The 20,644-nt window shown below is 39.1% G+C and overlaps 3 protein-coding genes across 3 annotated transcripts; all 3 read left to right on the forward strand.

Annotated features, from left to right (window-relative positions):
- Window positions 1–1,517: 1,517 nt before the first annotated feature.
- MELLADRAFT_106158 (uncharacterized protein) lies at window positions 1,518–2,945 on the forward strand (the record flags this gene model as incomplete). Its single annotated transcript, XM_007409490.1, has 3 exons — window positions 1,518–2,136; window positions 2,208–2,779; window positions 2,883–2,945. The coding sequence occupies 3 exons, from the start codon at window positions 1,518–1,520 to the stop codon at window positions 2,943–2,945; spliced, it is 1,254 nt and encodes a 417-aa protein (XP_007409552.1).
- A 1,164-nt stretch (window positions 2,946–4,109) lies between these two features.
- MELLADRAFT_62878 (uncharacterized protein) lies at window positions 4,110–5,300 on the forward strand (the record flags this gene model as incomplete). The annotated part of the gene is made up of 3 exons (XM_007409491.1): window positions 4,110–4,614; window positions 4,734–4,906; window positions 5,136–5,300. 3 exons carry the CDS (start codon window positions 4,110–4,112, stop codon window positions 5,298–5,300), a joined length of 843 nt encoding a protein of 280 aa, XP_007409553.1.
- A 7,356-nt stretch (window positions 5,301–12,656) lies between these two features.
- On the forward strand, window positions 12,657–14,352 carry MELLADRAFT_106160 (uncharacterized protein; the record flags this gene model as incomplete). The annotated part of the gene is made up of 5 exons (XM_007409492.1): window positions 12,657–12,747; window positions 12,890–12,916; window positions 13,239–13,390; window positions 13,925–14,302; window positions 14,341–14,352. 5 exons carry the CDS (start codon window positions 12,657–12,659, stop codon window positions 14,350–14,352), a joined length of 660 nt encoding a protein of 219 aa, XP_007409554.1.
- Between the last annotated feature and the right edge of the window lie 6,292 nt (window positions 14,353–20,644).

Here is a 20,644-nt window from a genome sequence, read left to right on the forward strand (position 1 = left end):
GTGTTGAGAAGTGGATGTGGTGAATGGGGGAATCGAACAGTGGAGTGTGATTCGGTGTAAAGAATCCGGTGTAAAATTACCCGTTTGCCCCGCTTCGGTGTAAGAAATCCGGTGTAAATTTCAACTTTGGCCTGGGCACAAGACTTTTACACTGTTTTTTTTTGCACAGCATTTTCCGGTGTAAATTTTCCAGTGTAAAATTAAAAATCACGGCCGGGCAGAAGAGTTTTACACTGTTTTTTTTACACTGCTTTTTTTTACACAGTCGAAAAAAAAATTGAAACACGTGTAAAATTCGAAAATACCCCCCCTTTTCTCGAATTTTACACCGGATTGTTTTTACACCGAAAGAGTCGGTGTAAATGACTCGGTGTAAAATTCTCCTACCCCCTAAATTATACTTGTTTTTTCGGGGGTGTTGATCATCTTTTTTTTATAATCTCTTTCGGTTTGGGCTTGGTTTACATAGTTGTACAATGATGGGATTTGAAGTTTTTCAATTGATTGATAAACAGAATGTTCATTTTCTTTACCTCCCAGACGGCTGATGAGAAGCCTTTGCTCCCCCTTCCCGACTACATCCTATGGAAGCTTGCATACGGCTCCCTTTTGGATTCAATCATTCAGCCTGCTCCAGGCCCTGTGTCATCCCGTTGATAATGATTGCGGTCCTCGAGTCTCGTCAAAATGGATCGTTTATGTTGATAAAATTGACCATCGCACCACAGCCTCTGCGTCCTCGAACAAAAGTTTAAGTTTATGTTTTGATTTTGATTTCTTTAAACCCAAACCCAATTCTATCCATCAATCTTCTCTAAGTATTCTTTTTTTCAAATACATAATATCAAGTTGATTAAATATATCTCATCCACTGTGTTTTCTACAGATCAAAAAAGCCAAATGGATAGTATTACAAAAACTAGCAATAAATTGAAATATGAAAAGATCTTCAAGTTGGATATGAAAGAACTCATAGAGCTTTGTAAGAAAATGAAATGTTGGAGTCACCTGAGTGATTGTTGGTTTTGAAGTATTGAACTTGTTTTAACCCATAATCCTTTGTTGTTCGATTCCCATACTTTGGTCAATCTAATTCACGACTTTATATTCAAAGTTCATAAAAGGGTCAAACCATTAAAACCCCAACTGATTTTCTTGAGTTCCTTTTTGTACACATATACATACCCAATTGAAGCTTAAACTAAAACTTCAAATTTGATTTTTTTTACAAAAAAGTGTGAGGTTGGAAGTTTGGATTTCTTGAAGTTGAACTGAGGATCTTTTTGATATAGGACAAATTGATTTGTAGGTATATTGTGAAAACAATTTCATCGACAAATCATTTCAAGTGTAAAGTCCAAAAAAGAAAAAAAAACAATCCAAATGATTCCTTTTAATAAAAAAATCTTGAAACTGACATCCATAATATATCTATTTATTTTTGTAGAAATCCTTTTAGATCAGAAAAAAATCCATCAACTTTTATGTACAATATATATTTAGGAAAGTAGGATAAAATGAATGTAATAAACGGCGACGAAACCGAAACGAAACCCAATCCGAACCTATACTCATGGACAAACCTACCAGGCTACCTAATCAAATACTTACACAACCCATTCCTACCAAAGATCAGCTCAAATCCCCAAGCCTTTGATCGATTACAAAGTTTACTAAAAGTACCACTAGGATTTTACGAAGCTTATGATGAAGAAGTTGAAAAGACGTTATGGTATGTTAAGTTAGATAGTAGATTGAATGAACAGCTTTCTATTGAATTTGTTAAACTTGAAAAAGAGTTTAAAGAGATTGGATATTTTTTGGGATTGAACTCGGGGTATCTTATCAAAGAGATTTCTCCGTTTGATGGTGATTCGATAAGTCAGATTAGGTCATCAAATGATTGGATTCTGTTTAGTTCTATTAACTTGAATTTGTTATTTCAACTTGGGTATAAAGATGATGAAGAAGGAAATCATGAAATTCAAGAGTTTTTATATCAATTGAAGTTGAAGAAATTGCAAGTGAAGTTTAAGGTGGCTGTACTAGGGGTTTGGGAAGACGAATTGAACCAAGCTGAAAAGATTAAAACTATCAGAGCAGAGAATCTTAGGTTTCTTGAAGTTTGGAAAAAAGGTAAGTTTCTGCAAACCTAATTCTCTACGGGAAAAATTCCTCAAAGATATTAATTTTTTTCTCTCTAATAGATTATTTGATTACATTTACAAGTAAAGCAGCAAGTTCACATCCTCAAAACCTACAACGTTTTTTCCAAAAACTTCAATACTTGTCATTCAATCCAGAAGCTAGTCCAAGGTTCATAAGTTGGTTACACATCATAACTTTCCATCAACTAAACCCGACCAAGAAACCAAACCAATCAATCCAAAACCCATCACCTCATTCTCCAAACACGATGCGCACCAATTTCTCAAACCTCAACGCCATCCATACGATTTACAAAACAAATTCATGGCCATGCATCATGATCCAAGAAATGTTTTGTATAAAAAAAGATAAAGTTTATTTATCTGATCATTTTACCGAAGAAGAAGAAGAAGAAGGAAAAGGTTATTTTCATGAAGTTTTGTCGTTTGAAAAGATGCGAGAAATTAGTGATTCGATGGATCAAAGGTTAAGAGATTTATCAAAGAATGAAGTCAAGGTTTTGATCAGTGTTTCTACTGCTATTGGGATTAGGTTTTGGGATTTGATAGCTTTGGTGGTCGTGGTTTCTGATCTTGAGAAATTTGAATTTCAGAGGCTTGGAAACTTTTCGGTATGTCTTTTGCTTTTCTATGAAGCTTTCATCATATATGATTTTGCTTTTTTTTGGGGGTTGGAAATTTGAACTGATGTTGGTGTGCTTGGGTTTGATATAGTGTCAAATGATGACGTTTGATGAAGTTTTGGAGTTGATGGATAAAGAAACTGTTGAGATTTGAAACTTCTGTAGCTTTGTAGTTTGTCTGTTTTAATATATTTTCAGAAAATTAAATCTGTCTCTTTGGATTATTTTGTTATAAAAATATCAAGAATTGTATCTCAGAAGAAATAAAGGATTGGATTGAAAAAAAAAGAGTTTTGTAATGTAAAATAAACACAGTGGTCATTCTTTCAAAAATAAACAATTTCAAAGTAAAAAAACATTTTAAAGCGATTCTTTCTTTTCCGATAAGATTCATTAGATTTGGATTTTTTGTTTTTTTCGTGGTTTGAATAATTCTAATCAATAAGAAAAAGTTTAGGATTACAAAATAAAACACGTGTAAAGATTATCAAATGATTTTTTTAATTATTTTTAGTAGGTGTTAATCCAGTGACTAATTCAATCCTACGACATTCTATCCACAAGAAAAAAACCCGGTTTCCAAAAAAAAGAATCAGTCAAGTTTACAAGTTTAGAAAAAAAAGAACAAGATTTACCGATTTCTGTACGTGAAGGATCAAAAGGAAGTTGACAAAAAAACCTAAACCGCAAAGACAAAAGAAAAACCAAAAAACCATGAGTTTTGTTTTGGTTTTTTTTAGTGAAGGAAGAAGAACATGAAGATACCCTAATTTTTGCATGTATTCAAAAAGATGACGACTTTCGATTTGAAGTTTTATACAATCGTTTTTGTGTGAAGAAGTTGAAGTACTAGATAGATTAGTAGGATCTAGTGATGGGTTTCTACATAGTTCTGATAGAATCAAACCTCGACGTGGTGTATCGAATGAATAAACTGTTAGAATGAAAGATATATCCAAGTTAAGATTAGTGTGATTGGTTTTTGGATTGAGAATGAAAGAAGACTTACCTGAGTTTGGTGATTGGTTTATGAACTATGATAGAGAAATGAAAGATGGATTAGTTTTTTGGTTTAGTGAATGAAATGTATTGAGAGAATGGAAACTTAACTGAGTCAACTTTTTGTTTTTCTTCGATTGGAAACTTTGAGCTTGACATCTTGAGTTGAGTTGAGAGTGGTCATCAATCGATTGCAATGAAAGTTAAAGAACAGGACTGATTGGTTATAAGGATAAAGTCTAATAGTCAGATTGCCATGATTTATGATATTTGACTTTTTTTTTGGAAATCCAATCCAAACCAACCAACTTATAACAAAATGAAACCCACATCCAAGTTCATCAACTCAACACTTCTTCAATCAACCTCACTCAAACCAACCTATCTATCCAAAAGACTTTCAACCGAATCAAGTATAGCAATCAGACCCAGAAGTTCAAGTATCCCACCACCTATTCCATTACACCAACAATCAAGACCGAGTCATAGATTAGTAGTAGCTTCATTAGTTTCAAGATTACCGATCACCTTGAAAAAATTGACAAGATTCGAATCGGCTTATTATCATTATCAATCACAACTTTCGAAAACTTTGGAAACTAAATTTAATACTTCTTTCTTCTTTAGATCTGGATCTCAAGCTGAAAAAGAATTCTTGGAAGAAAGTACAGGGAAATCCAATCAAGTTGATGCAAGTGTTGATCAACACGATCATCAGACGGTCGATCAGCTCGATTTGGATGAATCTAGTTTAGAAAGAAAAAAAGATCAAACTTTGTATTTGTTAGTGAAAAAGAACAGAAGTGAACATCAATGGCAATTACGTACGTACACAACAAAAAGCTCATCCAGAAACCCCAATGCTAAAAAACCAACTAATTAATTCATGAAACTTTTTTTTGGATTCTTATAATATATTATGTATTTTTGGGTTGAAAAATAGCACAAGGAGGTATTAAACCAAAAGAAGATTTAGTGAAGGCAGGATTAAGAGAATTGTATGAAGAATTAGGAATCGATATGGATATCTTTTCGATTGGTCATGTGCCTGCTAGTTATTATTCTTATGAATCGATACCTAGTTCATTAACTTCTACTACTTTGAAAGGTACAAAGGTATGTTGAATAAATCTTTTTAGAACTCCCTTTTTTCAATCGTCTTTTTTTTCAATCATCTTTTTTGTTCATATCCTCTTTTTTCGTATCCTCTTGCTTCATATCCTATCTTTTTCATATCCTCTTTTTTCGTATCCTCTTCTCTGAGTTTTGATTTTTCTGAGTTTTGATTTTTGATTTTTGATTTTTTGATTTTTGATTTTTTGATTTTGGGTTTTTTGGCGAACAGGTTTGGATTATGCCAAAAAGGATTTTAAGAGGTCAACCTAAGATTACAGAAGTAGGTAAATCTGAAGGGATCATTCAGTTTGCTTGGTTAACAAAAGATGAAATTCAAAATAGAGTTAGTCAAGAATTATGGTCAGGTTTAAATCCAATTCTTTCTGAAATTTAATTAAATTATGAAAAATAATGAAAAAAATCAAGATTGAAAGATTGAAAAAAATTGAAGTTTGGATGGTTTACCTTTTTTTTTGAAAGAATGTTGATTTATGTGTTGGTTTTTTGATTGTTTTTTGAGATGAAATAAAAAGGAATATGAAAAAAATCAAAAAATCAATAATCTTATAAATCTCTTGAGTATACAAACATGTGTTCAAAAACTTGAAGCACATGATATCTTCTGGGTGCAAGGATGTATACAGTTGTCTCTGACATAACCCATACCCAAAAAATGTGGCCCAAAAGTATGGGTTTTGCTAGAGTATAGGTTACCTCAATCTCTTTCAAAAGCCATAATTATATATTTGCAGACAAAATATGGGTTATGACAAAGATTGTACAAAACAAAAAAATAAACTTCTTAGGAAACCTTAAAAAACATATCAGAAATAGTCTGCTGCTTTGCAGCTTTAACACGTAGCAATTGGCAGTGTCTAACAGAGGCTTGATGGCCCTTTCATACCCCTGCACTTCTTGTGCATTGTCCCTTTCCAAGTAAGATAGCATGATATCCGAGGCTTTGCCGTGGTGGTGGTGGTATATTTCCTACTATAGATTCTTTTTCATTTGCTTCTTGTTGCATGTTTTCAAATTTCTTGAAACCTTCCTCAATATTGGCCACAATGTATTTGGACAAGTTTGCAGGAAGTGTAATGTGATTGAGTTTGTGATGTGCAGGGTGTGAAAGTTAAATGAGGTTGAATAGTGTTAGTATCAATAGGGTTTGTCTGTCAATCTTTATGTTTAGAGTTTTTCAAGCCTCCCTTCAGTCATTTTTTTTTCAAATGACCCCTGATTTTTATGGGTTATGAACTCTGGTTTCCCTCAAAAAGCTTATGGGTTATGGGGTACTACAAAGTTATGGGTTATGTACCCACTTTCCCTGCAATTTTTCTGCAGATGGCCAAATTTGTATGGGTTTTGATGAGTATGGCTTACAGCACAGATGGGTTATGTCAGAGACGACTGTATGTCCTCTCTCTTTTAAATTGCTCCAAAGTTCATTGCATACTGATTTTATCTTCTCTGTCCTGGAGGAATGATTGACTTTTGCATTACAAAAGCTGGCTTACAGGATTTCAGCAAATATAATTGATGAATATGTGAAGATTGGTGAATGAACAGTAATCTTATGTTTGCAAAAGTTTGTCCATGGGATTGTTGAAATTTATGGCCCTGAGTATATCAGCCCACCAAGAGAAGATGAGCCAAAAGAATGTGAATTATGTGGTTTTCCAGGTTGCAAAGGCTCCAATGGTGATATGCAACAGGTTTGAAAAAATTGTCCTACTGGCTGGGGACAGTTTCAAGGCAAGGTGAAAATGGCCACCTTGGTTCTTGAAGTGGTAGCATCAAAGAGTACATACATCTGACACACATTATTTTAGGTTCTGGACTCTCTGAACAATATCAATGTTCTCAATTGGGACCCCCTGTTTGAATGATTTTCCAATGGTAGGTTTTTTATCTGATTCTTTTTCACTTTCAAACTTCTGATTTTGGGCTCAACTAGGCACTGAAGATTTGTTGAAGTTTGAGGTCAAGAATAATGAGTATACACATAGGTATGACCTCACAGACAGCATTTACTCAATGTGGCCTGTCTTGATCAATACCATAAACTTTCCATAAGACAATGCTTCAGATTCTTATTCAGAGCAACAAGAATCAGCTTAAAATGGCATCAAATGTGCATTTGGTGACATCCAAGACTGTTGGCATATCCTTGCTTGCCCATGCAGGATTTGGGAATTTCACAATATATGTAAGATTATGTATTGTTGCATATTTCTTCACAAAATGATTGTTGAAAAATAGGAGTCTCCTGATCCCAATGTTGAGTATTATGCTAAGAACACTGAGATAATTTCAAATCACAGTGGTCTACAAATCCAACAATCTCCTACCACTTTGATCTCAAAGCATATTGATTCAAGAAACTCAGATTGATTTTGGTCTTATTCAAGGGGCACAAAATGGTTAGTCCAAAATTGTAGATTTTTCATTGTGTCAAAGACTCCTGCAACATAATGGTATCATTGAGATCAACAAATTGGGACTTAGCAACTAACTTGTGATTAACAAATAAGTTGTGTTTACAAAAAGAGTTATAAGAGCACCCACTACCATGAGGGTGATTTATTGTAAATTTTGCATTCCTGAGTGCGAAATTCAATCATGTGTGTTTTCACCTAAGTTGTTAACTGCATGAAATCCACTATGGGATGATGTAACATATGATTTAACTACAATAAATCACTGTGAATCAACCAGGTTCACAGTGGTATGATTTTGAAATGAAATTCCTTATTTCTCATAACTTTCATCCAAAAAAATCAATCAAAACCCTGCCACAAGTTCCTTGAAAAGACAACTCAATGTCCTTTTGAAGTCTTCATATAACAATGATGAGCAGCAGTATTATGACCAACTGGTCATTGACTGTCTCTTCAGCAAGCTCCCTCCACCTCCTTAACACCCTCATAGTCTTTTACAGATAGAGCGAGGCTGTGTTGCTTGTGGTCAACAACTCTTTTGATTTGGAGTGTGATGTTTTGGAGTGTGATGTCTTGATGTTGACTTTTGAGGATGAATTTTGAAGTTCAAACTTTGAAGTTGAGGTTTTGAGGGTTGAGCTTTGAGATTTAAAGTCTTGAAGTGTGAAGCTGTGAAGTTTGAAGTCTTGAAAGATGCAGTTTTGACAGATTGGATGCATCAAGTCCTACAATAAATCAAGTTTTAAGCTTTCGTATATTTGAACAAGCGCATTGCAAAATGTGATGCAGATGTAGGGACTGCAAGTGTAAAACAGGCCCATAGTGGACCTGTGTGCAATTTAGCGGTAAAGTTATGATAAATCACCTAGTTACCGCAACCATAGTGGGTGCTCTAACTTGTCTTGAACAAAGAAAGTGATAAATGAACCGATGGAAACAAAAATACTGTGACAATAGCCAGTGTCTAACAAATAAATCATGTTTGAAAAGAAAATAACTTATGTTTAACAAGAAAGTGATAGCTTGACATTAAACAAAAAATACTGGGTACAATAAACAAACTTGTTGAATTACTTCAATACGTGATTTAAAACTTGAGTTGTTTTGATATGTGATATAAAAACTGGTTGAGTTATTTAGACTCAAGCCTAGGGGCCTTTAGTCATTTGAAATTGATGTTTCAACTTTGATTCATATCTGGCATCAGGTGCAAATTAGTAGCTGTAAAGTTGGTGACTGTGAGCATTGATCTATGCGGATACAAGTATGAGGACATGAAGGAGGTGGAGAAAGCCTGTTGAAGAGCCAGTCAAATACCAATTGGTTGTAATCCTGCTGTTCCTCATTGTTGTTTGATGACTCCAAAAGGGTGTTGATTTGTATTGTCAAGGAACTTGGAGTAAGTAGGCATTGAGACATGATGGATGGTTTTTTGGGTGAATTTTATGAGGAAAATATGATCTTTCATTCCAAAATCAAACCACTGTAGATCTGGTTGAACACAGTGATCTAATTGTTGGTAAAGCAGATGGTAAATCACCCCAAAGTGGATTCTGTGCAGTTACCAACTTAGCCACAACACACATGATTAAATTTTGCAATCAGGACTGCAAGACCTATGATAAAACACCCTCAACATAGCAGGTGCTCTAAACTTAAGATCATATCTACATGTACTGCCATCAAGTGTAAACACCTTTGGGTAAGGGCATAAATCAATTGTTAAATAGACTACAATGTTCAATCTATGTATGGGGATGATCTTATGGATTTTGATGAGATTACTTATTAAGAATCATGTCTTGTCTAAATATCAAAACCAAGATCCACCTTTTCAAAGGTAAAAAACCCCTTTTTTGTCAGGTCTTGAATACCTTTGTTTTCTGTACTCACAACAATAGATTTGTTTGTAGACCCAAACAAAAACAAATCTGAAAATTTGTTTTGTCTTCACAACTTACAAGTCATCATATCTGTGGTTTGTCAAATACCATTTACTTGTTAGACTTTCTCCAAAACAAAAAATCAGTTTCCTTCCCTCATAATTCTGTGGCCTTCAAAGGGGTTTATAACCTAATATAAATAGTTTATCCTTTTATCAAATCTCAGCTGTTGGCATCAATCCTGCAAAACTCTAATCTTGTACTTTGCATAACTTCACATACTTCAATCTCAATTATAATACTAGATGAATTGCTCTGATCTATGATAGATTATAGCTCATAATAGAGATGTGTTGAAGGTATCAACACTGGAATATCAGGGGGTTTCTTTCTAATAACATTTGTGACCAATTGAATGTGTGATCCCATCTTGATGGTCAATTGAAACTTCAGAAGGCCTGGTAATCATATGACCAAAGCTACAGCACCCCATCTGGTGGGGCCGTGGCTGGTCCCGGGGCCACTTTTCCAATCACAGGCAAATGCATTTTTAAGGGACACTGGGTTTTTGGGAGTCAAGGTGCAGGGTGGGCCAGGGCATATACAACGGGTGGCGCGCCGACAACCTGATGTATAATACCCTATCTTGGCTGCGTACATTGCTGGTGTTCATGATGTCTTGGGTCTCCCATACTGCTTGAGACTGACCAAGTAGCATACAAAGATATGGATACTGTGACTTGAGTGCAGAGACCAAGTGGACGAGTCCAAAAGTTACCAAGGAAAAATGGCCTCAATTACCGTCAAAAAGTTTCCCCATTCAAAATGCTCAACAACGTTTCATTAATTTATGTGTAGCTGCTTCTCAAAATACAATCAAGAGATAATTTTCAGGAGTACAATGTAAATAGTGCTGTTTCGTGATTTTGGGAAAAGATATTTGACTTGCCACCCAATTTGATTATGGGGTCCTTTTCTCGAAAGACCCTCGTAGACGGGGAAAAAATCACGACTTGCGACAAGTATGTCAGACGAGACGCTCAAGTTGAAGTTGAAGTCTTGGATGTAGAATTTCACGATGCTATTTACATTTTACCCAGCAGAAGAGTTTGAAACAAATCAGATTCTTATTGATATGAATCATGATGACTTTGATTATGCTGTGGCTCGTAATAAGGTATGAGTTTTCAAAACTGATTTCTCACTCACTCTGCAAAGTAAATCTTACATACAGAAGTTTGAACTTCAAGTTCAGTAGGCAGTGCAAGTTGTCCATTTTATGTCGTATCAATTCATCTCCTCCAACTTTTGAGAATGAAGATGAATGAAGGAACTGGATATGAAGGCTTGAGTGGCACCTTCAAAATTGAAATTAGATTTGTATGCAAGCCTTTTGGCTCCACTCCATCGACTTCCCTCTCCTTCTGCCACCAGCGTACAGCTTGAGTCTCCTTGCAAAACTCGATATTTAATCCAGCTCCTTCCCATCTGTCACAACTCTCTCCCGCTCCCCCTGCTCTTCATAATCATCAAACGTGTCTCATCTCCACTAAGCAAACCTTCTGTTTCTTCATCATTACCAGAAAAAAACTAGTGATTGAACCCTCATAGTTCAACTGTCAAGCGTCGGTCTTCCCTCCAAGTCTCTTCCAGGACCTCATTGATTTCCAAGCGTCAACCGTCCTTGGAGCAATTCACGCCAACTACCCCATCAAAAATTGAGGAGTCTCTACAATCTAAGGTGGCCTGATTTGAATTCGATTTTGCTGGTTGATTGCCTTCGACCGTCTCGTATCGGGCTACACTGACGCGATTTGCTTCTACGGGTTTTCTTAGAATCATCTTTCCGCTACTCGTTATCAAAGTATAGGACAACGACCTCCGGAAGGTATCTTAAGGTCAAGCTAGCTAGTTCACCATCAAGCTCACCTTGACAACACATCTGAGCTCAACAACACTTGTATGTATAGGATTTCTTCTTTTCTGACTCCTTTGTCTATCGCTTGACTACCAAACAATACCTCATCCGGTAGTCAAAATTATTTTCTTCTCATTCGGTACCACGTTAATAAGTATTGAATCTTTTTTGGACGGTTCCATCATATCTTCCTTCTTAGCATAGGGTCTGTTCTTCGAAGACCAATCAATCTACTTCAAAATGAACTTCAAGACTACTCTCTTCCTTCAACTCGCCTTGGGCTTGTACGTTGTTGTGATGTCATGTTCTGGCGCCCCAATTGAACAGGGCAGATCGGGCCTCGAATTAATCAAGCGAACGCTACACGAGGATACGAAAAAGGAGGTCAGACCTCAGGGTTATCATGCCTTCCCAATCTGAGATACACATCTAAGATTTAGTTGAGCTTATACTGCGAACTGCAAGTGAGTCATATCAAACCCTTTGTCTTCAAAAAAATGTATCATTGACAGAACCTGCACTTACCAATTGACTCTTGACCATACTTTTATAGGATAATCTTTTTGTGTTATTCTACCTCCCCATCACTCATGTCTTCCTTCTCGTATTGGAATTCTCGACCTCAGGCTGATTGTAGCTTTCAGAAGATAAAATTATTAAAAAAGTGCAAACGATCTGATAATATATTCATTCGCCCACAAAAGTTGTATAATCCAAAGAGAAAATGGTTGTGTGTGTGCGTTTTTTCGTCTTGAAGCTTAATCTTATATTTTTCTCCTCCTTTCAATTTGGTGTGCCGAAGTTTTTTTTATAAACGGTAACAAATACATTGGATCCTCTTCAAATTCTCGTGCCTTGCCAGACTCCATGCCTCCATGCACTGTGTTACTGCCCACTTCCACTCAAGATTGTCTTGTTGAATTTCAACACTCAGATTGATATCTCCCTTGTGGCACCCTTGTTGTCCGAGGGTTCTTATCTTGCTTCTGAACTTTTTATGATACTGACATACATAATTATAGCCATGCCACACAACAAGCACCATGCGGTGGTGACACTGGATCTATATAACCTTGAAGTTGTACATGCTGGAGAGAACCGATTTCTCTGTGGCGAGCTAAATTTTGTAAAAAGTATTTACACTTTACTGCATTTGTCGAGCCTACAATAGCGGCTCTCCTGCTCTCGCACATCCGATGGCATGAGATATGTCGAAGTAGACATCAAACTGGAGATCGCAAACTGTGCCACGAAATGTAAATCTTTTCACCAACCCTTGACTTAAGTACTGGCGCAGTGGCGATCAAAGATACATCTTGATTTGAGTTTTCAACATATATATATGTACAACAAATTCAAATCTCAGCCCGTGCCACCATCAGCATGCACTTGATTCGGAGATCAACAGTAGGAAAATTCTGGAAGACTACATACTATTACGCGCAAATCTCAATCTCTGATACCAGGGCCTGCCAGAATCAGATTTAAAGCCTATACCCCTATGACTGATCATGAGACTAGAAACTGGGCTTGTCAGATGGGGAGGTCAATTCGCTCATGATTCTCAAGACTTCACACATGACTCTAATAGACGTAGCTGGGGTGTGTTGTAATACAAGGGCAGGTCAACGAGTTTTTCTGCATGATCAGGTGGAGCACTTGCCGTAGATACTAGAGGCTGGGACCTTCTATGATTGCAGGACGGCCTCCACCCTTCACCGCCACCGTTGTATATGTTTGACAGGCCAGGGATTGATGAGTGTGAGTTCTGGTGAGCGACATGGGAGCGTAACCGTATCGGTCTTCCTCTGAGTAAGCTTAACATAAGCCCCTCTTCCGACGCGTCCAGAATTTGGAAAAATAATGTGGCTTGTTGTACACTTAACGCACAGGTCGGTGGCGGCTCGTAGGACTGTATGGTTCATATCCCTTTGTGAGGGCTTTAAACATCGTAAAAGGTTGCATGAAATTCAGGAGTGCCTCTGCTGAGCCTTCTACACAAGCACGTGTCACTTCCAGCACCACTTCCCTTGAGTGAAGTCGCTCCAAGGAGCTCTTGTAAATGTGGGCCTCACTACGACTTAATATGTCAGACCCGCGTTGCAAGAAAATTTCATCTAATTCGAGTTTCAAAACTTTTGAGCATCCTAACATAAAATTAAGTACCCACAAATGCGCGCCTAATTGCGCATGGTGCGTGGCCGCCGCTCGGTCGCCCATCCCACGCAAAGCTGAGCTAGAAATGGTCTGCATGAAAATTTTTGATCATTAGGTTTCCAGTGAGAATCCGAAGAAATGCCTGAACAGGTGTGATCAATGAGTGTGCAAGCAATTTTTTAAAGTTGCAGTCATTTAACTTTATTTAGCCATTTCCCAACCTTTGATCATCCCCACACAAACTTTGATCATCTCAACACCAAAGCCTGGATAAACATGAAGCAAAGAGAGTGCAGTATTCAGTCTCGGCCTTACATAACCCGCATGACAGTCTCAATATGTCAAACTCTAGAGGACCACAAACCACGAATATATCCAAAGGAGTTTGTGCATGCTTTTTTGTCCGCAAACGACCCTGTGCTAAATGTGAAGCGTCGTCTTTGGGCAAACAAAGGATCAAAGTCAACATTGGACATTGTCCGCGATATCAAGGACCTACTCAATTCCTCGGGTGCCAATGGCAGAATGATTTGGAGGCAATTCATCCTGGACGAGGTAACTACAGTTTGGGTTAATAAACACTGCATTTATATGCTGACAAATTGGAACACACGTACGGAAGGCTCAATTCTATGTGGATTCCGAGAACCTACCTGTGGGTGAATATCCTGGTGGTTCGTTCTACAAGGCAGATGCCATTTCCCTAAATTTTTTTGAGGAAGATCAGATGGTGAAACGTGCAACACAGGTGAAGGAAAGCATGGATTTCTTACATACCTTAATCGAATCAAAGCTATTGGGCTCGGCGACTAACACTGACAGAGGATTGATTTTGAGAGCTGGAGAGAATACTGGGAACGATGACTCTGACGACGAAACCAAAGGACCTCAAGCTGAAGAAGGCGCCGAGGATGATCTTGATATTATCAATCATCGAGAGGGCGTTTTGTATGCAAAAAAGCATAATCATCAAGATAAACTAAAAACTCGTGCTCGCCTAGTGAGTACTGAGTGATTTTGTTTGATAATATGGTCCAGATGATTGACTAAATCTCCCAGATTGCCGGTACCACTTGTGCTATGGTTGCTTTTGCAAAAAATCGGCGACAAAACGGGCTTCAACTGCATAACGCATTGACTTTCTTAGCGGTGGGGGTATCCGAACGTATGAACTCTTATTTGCACACAATTGGCCTATGTAGCTCACGAGATACAGCAACAAAAGCATTGAGGAGATTACGAGACATTAATGAGGCCAAACTGAAGCGTGTAATGAGGAAAAATCATACCTTTCCTCCGATGATCTGTTTCGACAATATTGACCTACTGAGACGTTTGTCAAAGGCACGGGTGGATGGAAACCAATGGATTTTTCGAGGGACATATGGCTATGTCCATGTGATCCCACCTCACTTAGCCCAAACGATGGATCCATTGTCTGAAAGCTGTAACTTGAAGAAATTCCTTGCTTACCACGACACAGCACAAGAAAAACCTGTTCGGTTATGGACATTCTTGCCAACCGTTCAAGAACAGCTCACTTGGAAAGCTTCACTTAAATCACAGCTGACAAAGTGTTTATATAAATACATCATTGGCGACGGTCCACGCCCTTCAACCAAACTCCCTTCAAAGCCACCACCGATCGAAGAAATCCCTCGATACAATCCGGAGATTTATATGCTAAAGATGCTTGATTGTTCAGAAAACTCGGCCGAAGGAATTAGTCATGTTTTTGACGGTATTTTGCAACAGACCGGTGTAGCACGTGAATTAAGTGCTAGTCGTATTCAGGTGGTTAATGGTGATGTGGCCACTTGTCAAGCGATTGAAAGTTTGAGAAAGAAGCTCTTCCCAGCGGGTTCCGATGTCGATACCGGTCAAAATCTGATTACAATCTTTGGCGCTTCTCATACTCTGTGGAATGTTGCACAAGCAATCCTTTGCGAGCACTGGGGTACTCCTGGTGTGAAGAATGATACTGGGGCCTGGCGATGGTGGCAGTCATTAGGAGGCTCAATACGTAAACCACCTGCGAAAATGGATTTTAACCAGGTCCTACAAGCGATTCATCAGATACACATGGCTACCCTCACTTTCTGTTTGAGGTAAGTTTATTTCTTATTTCTATACTGATAATTGGGATACAGTTTAAGCTAGCGTGGTACATAATTTACAGGCAAATCATAACCGAAGAATCCAAAGAAGGGCCACCAGACTTTTCAAAAGAAGGGGTTGCGGAGAAGTTGATTGAAAAATGCTATAATGAATTCTGCTCGCCACGTGCTTTAAAAAAAGCACGTGTGTCTGGTAATAAGAAAGGCTACAACCTAAGATTACGAATTCGAGATTTTGCAACTGTTGTTGAGACTGACGAAGCTATGCAATGTGGAGATATTGGACGATGTATTTCCATGTGGAAATTATGGTCTCTAATGGCTCATGGTGTGAAAGGCCTCCCTCGCTATGCTCGACATATCACTCGATTCATCAATTTAGTGGAGCATGATCTCCCAAAACCATTAGCCACTTTAATCAAACACTGCATGCTTATTCCGACCAGGGACGGCCAGGGTCATTTTGTAGCTACTGACTTCTTCTTAGAAACTATGAATTACTGGCTGAAGTTCTTTTACAATCGCGCGGTCAGTCTGTTTACACAAACTTATTGGATATCCCAAAATTGATTATAGTCATTATATTTTATTTCTTTCAATATTATTATAGGGTAATGGCACAGATATTGAAAAATTAATGAATGACATTTCAAATAATATTCCATTTGTACGTGTGTGAGACAACTGTTTCATTTCGAATAACTAATTCAGCCTAAAACCGGTCAGCTGCGCAAGCTAATTCAACAACTCAAGATCCGATCTGGACTACAACCGATATATCAGAAACACGATCACAAGATCAACGAGGCGACCATGGCTCAATTCCAGCGGGTAGCTCAAGACTACTTGGCGGAAATGGATTCCCAGCATATGCAGAGCCACGATATGCCGCTCGATGTGTTGGAAGTTGGAAGACGCAAGCTAGCACATAATCTTGAGGCTGATGTTCTTCAAAAAAGGCCCTCTCGATATCGCTGGGGACATAAAGCACATGAGAAAGCTGATGATACCATGCTGTCAGAATAGTTGTAATAAAAAACTAGGACGATGTTAATCGCTTGCGAGTATTGCCTTTTTGACTAGTAAATTGAAGATTATCTTGAGTTGCCTTTTTATGATAATTCAACTCTTCTTCAGTGGGATCTAAAACCGCCCAAATGTTTCTGCTATGTCGCCAGGTGTCCATTACTTCGGCGAGCCTGACATATGTGTTGGGAAGTGGTTCACCTCCATAGATCGCATCCAAAGGTAGGCCATTGGTCAGAGGCCCGAGATTCCCAATTATCTTCCAAGCGAGGTCACTTGAGAAAAGCACTTCTGCTGTGAAATAGGACAATTCAGGATCGGGATAATAAGATTCAAATATATTGTTGAAAGCCTTTATAAGCCAGAGATACAGCCTGATGTATCGGATGTCTCGACGAATGGGGTCTCCTTCAGAGACTTCCAGTGGCTTGAGAGGCTCATCAGATAGAGCCAAAACAGTTCGGTTAAATAGATTCGGGGTAGCGTTTGGCAGAGTATAATCTTTTTGAATCCAAGAATCAAACGTCGATGTTGTAATCTCAAGCTGGGCATGAGAAAAACCGAGGGCTGAACTCGAGTGACAATTTGAGCAACAGCATTTTGCCATTCCAGCAACTTGCTGTCGCAGTAGCTCATCAAGATAGACCTGGTCATCGGAAGAAATTGGGATGTATCCATGTCTAAACGATCCATGGTCAGCAAAAATGAATCAGGCAGTGAGGCGAAGTTCCACTTACTTCATATCGACGGCAAGCGCCACTCGCAAGCAGACTGGAGTTATAGCCAAAGCATCCATGCGATCGTCGTCAGGTTGATCCGTGGAATTGGTGAAATCTGCCACCGAGTTTTTACCGCCAGGTCGTTTAGCCTCTACTAATAAAAACCCAACGCCCATTCGGCCATCACGCCCAGCGCGGCCTACCATTTGAATAGTGTCGGAAGGGTTGGTGCGACCCAAAACAAAGACCCGTCGCACTTGTTTCCAGTTCTGACCCATTCCCAGGGCGGTGGTACAAGTCATGATAGGGAATTTTCCTTCGGAAAAATCTTTGACCCGCTGTAACTTATCGTTGGGTGCAGTGGTAGCGTGATATCTTCGCACGCAGGTACTAACTCCACAGCTCGAGTCTGTAGGATTTTCGCGGCCAAGGTTTATAGCTTGCATTGCGGCGAAAGTGTCATCCTGGGTGTGGCAGTAAACTAGAGTGGGCGGGATAGAGTTGTCGGGTACGTTCTCTTTCGGACCGAAAAAGTTGGAAAGATATCCAATGGCGGAGATGCCTGTTGGGACTCGGAGTCGAATCCAGCGAAGTTCCGGGCGCGTCAGCTCGGCTTTGTGAATGTCGACTTCACTCGGTCGTAATTGAAGATTTTCGAAAATTGCGTTCATCGCCTTGGGTGGGCAGGTAGCTGACATCAAGAGAATCGGTACCCGCTCGGTAGCCAAAAACCTTTCAATTAGATCTCCATACGAAGGCCGAAAAGACGATCTGTCTTGAGGGCCAGTTATAGAAATTCCAATCTTGTGTTTATCACTTTTCGCCAGACCCCAGTAGTAAATGAGATGGGCCTCGTCAACCACCTTGAGGACCAATTTCTCTTGGAAATTTTTCGAGAAAAAGATGCTTGTAAACCGAGGATTGTTTAAAAAGATTTCGGGTGACTAGAAATGTAGCAAATGATTAGCTACGAGAATTCAACGTACAGCGGCAGCCATAACTCACCACATACACAAAACGGTACACACCGCGCTCAAGGTTGCGTATTACCTCGTCCGTAAAATTATGACGGTTCAGATTCACGGCTGAAAAGCCCGCCTTCGTCTTTTCCTTCACCTAAGCAAACTCACCACATTTTGTCAGTGAAACCAACCGTGAGGACACTCAAACAAAAAACAAAACGTACCTGATCGTCACCCAACGCGTCTGTGGGATTCAAAACTAGGACAAAGGCTCCCGAGTCCTCAGGAAACAGCATCAGAAACAGCTCGGCTACGCAAGACTTCCCAAACCCGGTTCCGGCAAGAAGGAATGTGGTCTTGTTGTTCATCAGGCTATGGACAGATCGTATCTGTTTTTCTCGAGACTCGAAACCGTATTTGGTATGGAACATGGCCTGAAGAATCTCGATTTGGGCGTCAGGTGAGCTTTTTTTGTGTTTTTCTTCAATCAGAGGTCGACCTGGCTTGAATTGAATTGCTTTCGGAGAATGACTTGCTTGATTAGAATTGTCTTCCGGTGATTTCGTGGTCGCTGCTTCTCTTGCTGAACTTCGAAGATGCATGTCTAAAGGTAATTAGGTGGTGGTGTTCAACCGCGTTGTAACCGCGTCGTGCATGAGCGGGGGTGCAACAATTGAAAGCGCTTGGGGCAGATAGCCGCACGTAAGCTTGTTTTGGACTTCTGTCCAAAACAAAATAATGGGGGTCCGAAACAAAATATTTGGCCAATACTCCCAAATCAATTTCCGGGCCTGCACGCGCGCTGAACCCGTTGAAATCCATGGATATTGGAATCCAATTTTCCCACAATCTACAAGTGGTGACATGCTAAAAACAGTCCGAAGTGAAGGAGAAGGCTCAGCAGAGGCACTCCTGAATTTCTTGCAACCTTTTACGATGTTTAAAGCCCTCAAAAAGGGATTTCAAGCAAAAGTGCTCGAAATTCCTGCTGGTCTCAGGCCAAGCTCGGGGTGTATGCCCTAAGCCCCTCTTCGAGAGCGGACGTGGCCGCGTCGGAAGAGGGGCTTATGTTAAGCTTATCCTCTGAGACTATCTCGCTCTGAGACTATCTCTGAGACTATCCAGAATTTGGAAAAATAATGTGGCTTGTTGTACACTTAACGCACAGGTCGGTGGCGGCTCGTAGGACTGTATGGTTCATACCTACAGTGCATTAGAAAAGATTAGAAATCCATTCCAGGCTCGGTGTTGTCCAGGGACCAGCTCCTTGGAACGAAAAGAATTCCACTCTTCATAAAGGTTTTTTAAGCAAGCTAAGATAATGTAAAGAAAGTCCTTTGAAAAAGATTATTTCACGACGAGTTTGCTTTTTGATTACTGATTGCTTTTTGATTCGCAAACAATAGGCTTCCTCCTGGAAACCAACCAGAACAAAACACACTAATTACCTCTCTTTCATGTACTCGAGGAGACGAGTTCATATGACCTCTCGTCTCATTTTTGATTCAATTTAGCAACATATCAGTTATCGGTTGGTGCATCAAATTTGTTCTTCTCGCAAACCAAAACACGCATCAACTTATTTTCAATACTTCTCTCGCTGGAAACTTTGCAAATGACCTTTAAGTGACTTTCAACATCAACTTCAAAGCATTAGATCTGATCTGTTTAAAACTGATGAATTGACTGATTCATCATCTAGGATTAGTATTATCAAAAAAACAAGATCATCACGTTATTGTTTCTAGACGATTGATTAAAAATGGGTAGATTGCATAGAATACTCATCGTTCAATTCAACCAACAACAAATTGGTAGATTCAATCAAAAAAGTGTATTTCAAACTGACTGAGAGAGCGTTTGTGAACAAGAAAAGCTCCAGCCAGTTCGCTTGTTATGAAATAATATGACAATGAACTTGAAAGACATCGAGATTCCGTTGTTGTTGTTATGTGTAGGCTAGAAACTGAAACATCATGAATTTATGAATCGAGCTCAATAAATTTCTGTTCGAAGCAGAAGTGATGTGACTTCTTCTCAAAAGACCAATCTCTCACATTGGTCAACATCCAATCATTGGACCATAGTGATCTAACAAGTTGCTCGTACCTACATAGGCATGGATCCATTGCTTGTTTGAAGCAATCCAGAGCAGATCTTTTGGATCCATCAATTGCACAGAAGTCTGAAGAGCTTTGTACAGGCTTGAGTAGATCCGAGAAGGTCAGAGAATGAAAACACGCCCCTCCTCTTGGAAAACAGGTGCCACCCGAAAAATTTTTATACTATCCCTGTATGTCTCAGGGATCCTCTCAGGTAGTCTCAGAGGAAGACTGATACCGCATCTCTCCCAGCGACATACAGTTACGTAACGAGTGATATTCACTCTGAAGGTCTCCATAAGAAGCTGAACAGATTGGGGATGAGGACGGTGGGCGCCGCGGAGGGATGGTATGTACTGGTTGGTGATGGAAGGGGGCTGATTGCGCTGTCGACTGTCCACCGTCAGGAACACATC

Source organism: Melampsora larici-populina (genome assembly GCF_000204055.1).
Source record: "Melampsora larici-populina 98AG31 unplaced genomic scaffold MELLAscaffold_16, whole genome shotgun sequence".
In the NCBI taxonomy this organism is placed as follows: Eukaryota; Fungi; Basidiomycota; class Pucciniomycetes; order Pucciniales; family Melampsoraceae; genus Melampsora; species Melampsora laricis-populina.